We start from the raw sequence: 9559 nt of genomic DNA, 5'->3' as shown, positions 1-9559 counted from the left end.
TTTATAGTGTTGTAGATATGGCTAACAAATTGTTGTATTGCAGGCACCACTTCTTCAAAGACCCTTAAAAAAGCACAAGGCCTACTCTGCTCCTCTGAAGGAAAGTAACAGAGACAACCAACTGTTTTTGTTGACCCAGAACTCGCCACCTTTGCCACATCTTAAAAAGTGCTCAAAGCAGAGTGATATTAAGTCATTCTTCAAGTCACCAATACTTAAAAGTAATGATTATATTATCACTTAATTTAATTATATATTGTTTAGTTTTACTACTAAAGAGAAGGCCAATATAGTGTCAGATACTCCTCAATGTTACCTGTGTATAATGAGTAAAAAATGTGTTAGCTATCTGTAGTGATTATATATATCAAAGGGGTGTTGAATGTATCCATGTATATTATGGCAGTAACAGTTCTTGTCACTTGACACTAGAGAGAAGTTCAAGAATTTATTACAAGCTATACTCTGTATCATCCAGGGCTTTGTAACTAAGCAGGTTAAAACAATTAATTCTTTAGATGCTTCATACATACATCAAATATCTTGTGTTTTGAATATTTTGGCAGTTTCACTCTGGGGTTGTGATAATGGCAATGTCTTTCATTCAGATCTTTAATTCCGGCATAATACATTATTTTTTGGAAAACTTGTATCAATTTCAATAAAAAAATTATTATTTTGTTTTAGATCACCCTGAGAAAGAAAATGTTGCGGTGCGATCTCTTTTTGAAAACAAAATATCGAGTGAAGGAATCTGTTCTGATGATTCGTATAATGAAGATGTAAAAGAAAACATGTGTATCTTTGATGAAGATTCTTATTCAAAGCTTAGATCAAATCCTCCAAATAAGGGAGAAAACTCTATAAATTCACCAATTCAAGAGGTGATTGATGAAGATTATATAGTTCGTGGTGATGAAAATGAATATGAAAGTCCAGAAAATTTCCACAGAGTTTACAAGGATGAGAATTCCAGCCCATCCATAAATACCAAAGATATTATGTTGTCTTCACAACCTGAAGAAAAGGAAAGATTTGACAAAAGAGAAAGTGAATTGGACCAGGAACAGGAATGCTCGAGACATAAAGGAAAACGTTTCAAAAAGTGTAGCAATCCAGGTATTTCTTCATTGGAAGAAGACATAACTTCAAAAGGTTATACCTGTAGAGTTTGTAGGGACACACAGTCAGAACATTCTGTGTTAGATTGTAGTTCTTACACTCCACAGTCTACACAGACAATCCAATCATCTCATCTCATCAACTCTGAGGAAGCTGACCAAGAACTTGAGAACTTTTCTTTATCTTTGAATGTGCAATATTAATTTTTTTCTTGTCTGCTTTTCCCCCATTTACATAAGATTTTGCCTATAGTATCAGAATAATTGCATGTGGCTTTTGCTGTTGGCACTGTCGCTTACTGACATTGTGGACTGGTACAGGATGTTTTTTTTTTATTAACTTTGTTTAATTATACATGTACATGTATACAACTCTACACTGCATCACAGACGTTTATAATATTTACTTTTGATGTTATTCTTAAATTGACACTGTATGGATTAAAATGTTTTCTACACAAGACTTGAAAAAATAAAGAAACCATATTTAGAATTATCAATGCAGTTTGTTTTATTGTAAAATCCCTATATTTCGTTAGACATGCTCAAGAACACTGCAAGTGTTGCCTCAGTAATTTCTAGCATTGACACAACAGAATACAAAGCCATTTTCATATCGTTTTTTCAGTTGTTGAATACAAACCATAAACTTTTGATGAAATGATTTATCAACTGTGAGTTGGTCCAAATTACAATAAAACAAATATGTGAGAATTAACTTAGGTATTATTCTCACATTGGTATGTGTACAAAAAAAAGTCCATCTATTCTCATTAAACATTTATTAAATGTAAATTCACAATTTGGTACAGAACCTTTTACCAAAACCAGGGAAGGAGAGAAATCTTATCCAGTAGTGGATTTAACTCTCTCGGATAAAACTATACTTCATACCTACTCCTACATGTAGGGTGGTTTGATGGTAAGTGGTAACACACTAAGCTTCCACCTAGAGTAAGATTCCCTGAATGGGCATGGTAGGGAGTCATCAGCCTGACAAAGTAGGTGGGAATTTTTTCCCTGGGTACTGCAGTTTCATCATACAGTAAGATCCCTCACATGCTTACATCATGCTAACAAGAGTGATTAGTATAAATTGCACATAATTGTTGTAAAATAAATTAATGTTTATACCTACAAATACATACATTGCAGTATAAACATTATCTTTCCTTAATTTCACATCTTATACATGCACTTCTTTATTTAATAATGAGTATACCTGGATTGGGTCACTGATCACGTACAGTTTGGAATTGGAATTTGGAATTTTATGTGTGTCTGTCAGTCTCGGTATGGAGCCAGGTTGCACAGGTGTGAACTAAAATAATATTTATGTCCATTGATGGCAATATTTGAAGCTTTCTGAAAGATGTACATTTTTCCTTTTTTTTTTCAATATCACAATTTGAAATGTTCAGTACAGATTTAGTATCACTAAACTTTCCTTTTTAATCTATGACTTCTCCCTCAAGCTTTTTCTTCCGAAGCATTGCTAGACGTTCAATCCAGCGCTTCATCTTCTCATCTGGATCAACATGTAACTGGAATTATAAATCATAAGGCATTAAATGTCTGTCTTAGAGATCACGGGTAATTCTGACTGATTATCTGAAAAATAATACTGAAATCATTGTTCTGCTGTGTGAAACATTTTGTAATAGGATTTGTCAGTATGGTTTAAACATTGACTAAAATCAGTGCTTTACTTGAATAGAAAATAGAAATTCTAAATTCTATCTCCCAGACAAAATTTAGGTTATAACACACAGTTGTTTGCTTTAAATTTGATAACAGAATGTTTATCACAGAAATATTTTGATGAGACCTTAATGAACTTGATGTCTGAAAATGACATCTTGTCCATACATTTACAGCTTATTTTATCAAGGTTTCTCTGAAATATAAATCACCATGCAAACTTCAAACAACGAAAATGAAAATTTCTGTCTGTTGTCTACCATTTTAAGCATTTTATCAAACTCAAAATATCTTATTCAAAATATATGCTTCACATCAAACATTTCACATTATGTTGCTAATATCCTTTATTGTGTTTTTGACAATCACTGTAATAACAAATTCAAACTTTAAAATTAAAAAGAACTCTTGACTTTCATCCTGAATAATGAATATGGGATAAAAATCAAAATACGGCATGAACAAACGGGATGTATGAAAGACGGCTTTTGTTCTTGTACCCACAGCAACAAAGATAGAAGCAGAAACAAGAGTAAGGTGTTGGTTTCATGTTGGCATTGACGTCTTAATCAATGTATAAAATTTTCATTTTTTTCCCCCCAAACAGTGTTAGCACATTTACCAAAGCAATTTTTAAACTAAATGTACTAATAGCAATCTTTATACAAAATGTACTAATAAAATTCAAACAAAAACCATTGCATGAAAAATATGAAATTTAGTTGATTTTAACCACTGAACATAAAATTTTGTACACGCCTTTAATATACAATGCCCAAGATATACAGCCAGAGAACTTATTTCATTAAATTTGACTTAAAGTCTTTTTATATGACTACGTGTAAATCATTTTGAAAGAGAGGAAGATGAAATATGCATTGCCAGAAATTCTTGCTGAGAAACAACAAGAATAAACATCCAACACCAACATTCAAAATGTCCATGTGACTATCTCCAATGTCCAATCCATCCCAGAAAGAATGTGGCATAAACAAATAATAATGATGAACCAAAACATCACTTCAGTTATAATATCAAAATTTTAAACAGCTGCTCTGGCAACAAATTCTGTTTATCAGATTGACTAGCACTGGTATCTCAAAAATAATGTAGAGGTTTTTATTTTTCATCATTTCTAATTTTGCATGGATGTCTTGAAATGAAAATAAAATGGATAGTAAAAATGAGTTATTTTAATACTCCCAAAACCATCATTAAAAAACCTAAATTTTGCAAAATTAGTATCATAATGAAAATATAAACCTGAAGGAAAACTTCTATACTTTGGATTGTGAATGACTTTGATACAACATACATTTGGGTGAGAGAGAGTGTTCAGGTCATGTATGATAAGAGGTTTCCGTGGCGTCATGTCAGCTCGGATTTCACCAGCAGTACCAAACAGGAAATCTTCCTTTTTATCGTCTACATTGGAACGGTCCTATAAGATATGTAGAATACAAGATTATTACCAACAATATGATTTTCACAAGTTTCATTCTGATTCTGTGACAGAAACAACTTTTGGGATTGATTTTTTTCCCCACAGTGTTGTTATGATTTTTTATTAAGGCTGACTTTTTAGAGAGGATATAATTGTTACTTATCCTGAATATCTTACTTTGTTTCACATTTATTCTGACTAGAGAAGATGTTTAAAATCATTAGATATGAGACATTCAGAGACTATATATATATATATCACTTAATATGTCAAGTAAAATGCAAATTGCCAAAGTAAACTTCACAAGCTAAATTGAAAACCTACTGATCTGTTTGATTTGAAACTGGATGGCACGAAAGTGGAGCTCTCGATGTCCTTGACAGCACTGGAGAATTTCATCTGATCCTCTATTGATGTTGCTCCACCAAACTGACTCTCTTTAATTTGGTCTTTGATCCTCTCATCTGCTGCAGCTGTATGAAGGAAAGTAATGGAACAGATCAATAAATTGTCACACATTACTAATGCTGTATTTGTAAAACAATTTCTATTTTAACAGTTATGTTGACCTAGTGACTGAAATGTGTGTTGAGCCGTGTCAAATTTGTTCTTGGGCTTTTTGATTACAACAAAATAAAATATATGTTTGAGGTAAGCCATTGAAAGGGCGTAAAAACTGTGTGACACTTCAGAAAAATTATCAATCATTTATCAATATTTTTTCAAACTCACCAGCAGCCTTCAGGGCCAACTGGAGCCTCAGTTTACTCTGCTCAGCAGGTGTCTACAAAAGTAAGGACCCCATAATTAAAGATAGACGTAGTCCCGATTATTCCAACATTTAAACAATGATGTAGTCCCGATTATTCCAATATTTAAACAATGATGTAGTCCCGATTATTCCAACAATTATACAATGATGTAGTCCCAATTATTCCAACATTTAAACAATGATGTAGTCCCGATTATTCAAACATTTAAACATTGATGTAGTCCCAATTATTCCAACAATTAAACAATGATGTAGTCCATATTATTCTAACGTTTTATTGACTTGTTAATATCAGTCTAGAGTCGACTCATCAACTCTAGATCTTTATAGACAAGTAGATAGACCGTCAGAATAATTAAAAATGCCTAAAGTACTTATGCTTTGTTTGAAATGCTTAATGTACCAGGTACTTTTCATAAAATATGCCCTAGTAATTTGAAATGCTGAATGATCTACAGCTGCTCCAGGCTAACCAGCAACCAAGGACACTTTGTGTATCCTTTCCAGTTCAATTCTCGCCAATGTCCTGATTAAAATGTTTCACATAAAGCATAAGGCATTAGCATTCAGCAGTTTGCATATAGCATTAGCGTACTGTACAAGATTTCCATAACTTCAAAGTAGCATAGAAAATGTGTCTGACTTAAGATATACCTGGATGGGCTTATTACAAGGCATAGGGACATATGATATTGCCGTGTCATATGATCAGTGATAAACATCGTCAATTCTTACCATATCATGAAAACCAGGAATCATTTCAGCTGGATCACTGTAAAAAGTAGATTTTTCTTCAGTATAGACACACAAACTTGAGTACATGTACTCCTAAAACACAATTCTAAAAGCAATCTTAAAACCAGTTAATCCAAGCTGAATAGTAAGACATGGGCAAACTTAACTCTTTACAAAAAACTCACATTGAAATCAAACACAGTAAATCACAGTCCACCATTAGCTTTAGTAAACTTATAGATTTACAAAAACTTCTTTCAGACAAAGTATGATCATCTTTAAATTGATGGACACTCTGATTTCAGTACTTTCTGTCCTCTACTCTCAAGTTCAAAGCAAACATTTTAACATTCATTATAATATATACAGCTCATTTTTTTTAGAACATATTCTCCTGATGTGTTAAAGGTGCCAAAAGGAATGTTTTAAAAGAACTGTATTTTATACCATCAGAGTGTGATCATAAAAATACATTTCAGTCTTTAAATGAATATTACTTTTCAGCGTCCTAATTGCCATAATTTGTAATGTGATATATTCTGATTATTTTAATGCATGTGTAATTAGGTGCGCTAACTTACACTTTGCTTTCATGTCAAAATAAATTCAGAATTACTCAGAGAAAAAGATTTATAATAAGAAAAAAATGCTGTATTAATAAAAAAAAACAAATCTATATCCCTTACTCATTATACATGTATAATTTAAATCTTCGTTAAAATGGAGAAAAAAATACCAAAATACCAGGGACAATCACTAGTTGGTACAGCCATTATCTACAAACTTAATACAATTTTTTTTCTTTCTTTTTCCATCATCATTTAGAATTAGCAAAGATGGTTTAGCAAACATACTAAAAATTATCACCGGTATTTAAGTTTTTGTAAACATGTTTTTCAGTGATAGCTGACTTACTCTTTGCCATCCTTTAGCTTTGATGAGGATGATGGACTTGAGGAGTTGTATCTGCTTGAACTTTTAACTCTGTCAATGGACCTTGACCTTCTGATTAACATAGAAACCAAACAATAACACCAATGAAATGTAAATATTACAATACTTTAAAATATAACTGATTGTGGTAATAATTAAATCTCAAGCAGTAAACAAACAGGGTCAGTATAAATATTGCAATAACAACTGTGCGATGCAGTTGAGGTAAAATCTGACCAAGAGGTGTGCAAGGTTTACATACTTATTACACCTGTTCATCTTTTGTTTTGTATTGTTATTCTGTCCATTGTCTTATATTTTCATTCATTTGAATTCACTAATAGTTAGACACATGAAATAAACACTGATTGTCTTACACCTGTTCACTTGTTCCTAATTACTTACCTTTTTGACTTTGATTTATATTTGTCTGGTGTCCTTGACCTTGATCTTTGATACCGCTCTCTTGACCTTGAACGTCTGTAACTGTGACCTCTGCTATCAGATCTAGATCTTCTTCTTGAATACCTTTCTCTACTTCTTGATCTGGAATAACGGTCTATGCTTCTCGACCTACGGCGACGACCTCTACTCCATGACCTTGACCTTCTGTCTCTACCTTTTGAAACAGACCTTGATCTTCTCCTTGATTTAGAAGATTTGCTTTTCTTATGTCTATAGCTGTAGCTACTGCTGTTACTGCTAAGGGACCTTAAAAATAGGAAGTGTTTAGTAAACTGGCAGAAAAAAAATCATGATTGTTATCATTCTTATAATAATCTAAACAGCCAATCAACACATTTAAAGGCCATTTGGATATATAAATGGTGGCCAGAAAAGGTGTAAAAGAAAACATAACATTACTTAAAAAGAGAGAGTGGGAGGTGGGGGGGTGGGGGGCTAAATTCACAGTTGATTGCTAGAAAAATATGATCAGGTTTGGTAATTGATTACTTTAATTTTCAATAAGACATTAAAATAAAAGTATAACCATTACATCAGGTAAATCTGTTATAACCAGTTTTAGACCTTTCCCCCATTCACGAATCTGTACTTGTAAGTTAAATGTTTAATACAAAACACTCATCTGTACTCAATATATTGTCTGTAGGAAAGTAAAGTTATTCATACACAACTAAATTTTGTCGTTATTTGCATTTTGCTTAGTATCCAGCCATCAACAGTGCAAAGTGTCTATAAATATCCACAAAAGACATCAGTTTAAGTAAAAATCTTGAAATACTTCAATCTCTAAGAGAAGTTTAAAGATTCTTCTTCCTGCATGACACTAGAGGTTTATTGTAGGTTTTGTACATTATATTTTTAACTCCTACATTTGCTATATTTTCATCTACCAGATCAATGACGAAAAAAAAGTTAAGCAGATATAGCTCAGTGTTATATTTGTCTACTTGTCCACTTTCACTATCTTATATTCACTAAAGAATAAAAAAAAATTGTGTCAAAATACGTTTACATTACACAGTACCTTGATCTTGACCTCTTCTTCTTTTTCTTTTTCCTCCTCTTTCTATCATCATCGCTGTCAGAATATCTTCCCATTTGTGTTCACTGGTTCTGCACTATCTAATTATAGTGACAGGTGTCTGGGTGGAGGAGAAAGAAAAAACATTTATGTGGTAATATAGTTCTAAATTAAAAGAATAAATATTTTATATAATTATATTATTAATAAGAATTACACTATAAACACAACCAGAAGCTTACATAAAAACAGCATTTTTTATTTGTATTGTAAAAGACCTAAGCTAGTTAATTTATAGTAAGCAAATGTATGCATCTCTGTGTCAACTAATCCTACAGATAAAAGAAATTAGTGATTACAAATGTTATGCCTCTGATTGGGGTTATAACTAGTGTACATTACTGCTTGACTAAAAGGAAATTTTTACCAATTGAGACTAGTAAGGTGACCTGCACTCTTTTCTGCGCCACTCCCTCTTTCATGAGTATTTTCCCAAACACAACCACAACTCAGGTTCTTTAATGTCAAGTAAGCATCTGATTCTCCAATAGTAACTACACTGTGGTGACCAATTACTCCTTCCTATATGTTAGAAAGAGGTAACGAAAAACTGGCTTAAATTAGCAACCTCTTGCTCTTAAGGGGAATAATTTCCCACTTTACTGAAGGAAAATTCCCATTGGTCAAGACCCACATTCATACTCTCCACTTTGACACAATATCAGTGGCACTCCATGCTTCCAAATTTAAACAGAAATTCCAGAAACCACACAGCACAGGCCTGAATAAGTGACCATTCAGAACTTTAGACACTTCAACTTCAACGCAAAAATTATACATATAAACATTGAAATTTGAAGACACTTAATTATTGAACACTTGTTCTATACAGTTCCATGGATTGATCAGATTTTTTTCGATTCTGAATAAATTGACAAAGGAATATTTCTTACCGGTCCGTCTACAGGAGTACTTTCTTTTAGATCAATGTCATCACAATGTTTAAAATGCCTCATTCCGGTAACCGTTATAATCAAACGCACAAATGACCAAGCTATTGTAGGTGCGTTCGGTTACACATGTACAAGTACACGTTTTACTCTTAAACTTGGTGCCGTGGTTTTCTCACTTTATCGACACAGTATATTGATTCGAAAACAATACTACAATAACATTATCAACATTTGGTCAATTTATGTCAGAATTGGTTTTGTGGTAATATTGAAACAAGCTTATTTATAAACAATCAAGATTTCTTCGAAAGTAGTAAAAACTAGGATAAGCTTATATAGATATGAAGTGAAACTTTCTCTGATAATGTAAAAGAATCAATTTAATCAAAACTATAATGCCACACTTGTAGATAT

The 9559-nt window shown here is 32.4% G+C and overlaps 2 protein-coding genes across 3 annotated transcripts; one reads left to right on the top strand and one right to left on the bottom strand.

The window, feature by feature from the left end:
- Positions 1-43: 43 nt before the first annotated feature.
- LOC132563239 (uncharacterized) lies at positions 44-1390 on the top strand (the record flags this gene model as incomplete). The annotated part of the gene is made up of 2 exons (XM_060227992.1): positions 44-221; positions 688-1390. Coding segments are annotated over 2 exons (816 nt in total), but the record flags the coding sequence as incomplete, so codon positions are not given.
- A 217-nt stretch (positions 1391-1607) lies between these two features.
- On the bottom strand, positions 1608-9180 carry LOC132563240 (serine/Arginine-related protein 53-like). Of its 2 annotated transcripts, none has more exons than XM_060227993.1 (9): positions 9146-9180; positions 8196-8313; positions 7112-7417; positions 6689-6778; positions 5774-5810; positions 4999-5050; positions 4591-4739; positions 4138-4263; positions 1608-2665 (listed from the first exon to the last, which is right to left on the bottom strand). In XM_060227993.1, the coding sequence occupies exons 2-9, from the start codon at positions 8267-8269 to the stop codon at positions 2573-2575; spliced, it is 927 nt and encodes a 308-aa protein (XP_060083976.1). In that variant the 5' UTR covers positions 8270-8313; positions 9146-9180; the 3' UTR covers positions 1608-2572. The 2 variants fall into 2 exon arrangements, with proteins under 2 accessions (XP_060083976.1, XP_060083977.1); XM_060227994.1 differs by lacking the exon at positions 9146-9180 and adding an exon at positions 8620-8636.
- Between the last annotated feature and the right edge of the window lie 379 nt (positions 9181-9559).

The sequence above is a fragment of the Ylistrum balloti genome, unplaced genomic scaffold, assembly GCF_031769215.1.
Source record: "Ylistrum balloti isolate Yb309-2 unplaced genomic scaffold, AGI_CSIRO_Ybal_v1 Utg371644, whole genome shotgun sequence".
Classification (NCBI taxonomy): Eukaryota; Metazoa; Mollusca; class Bivalvia; order Pectinida; family Pectinidae; genus Ylistrum; species Ylistrum balloti.
This window is presented reverse-complemented; position numbering and strand designations above follow the sequence as displayed.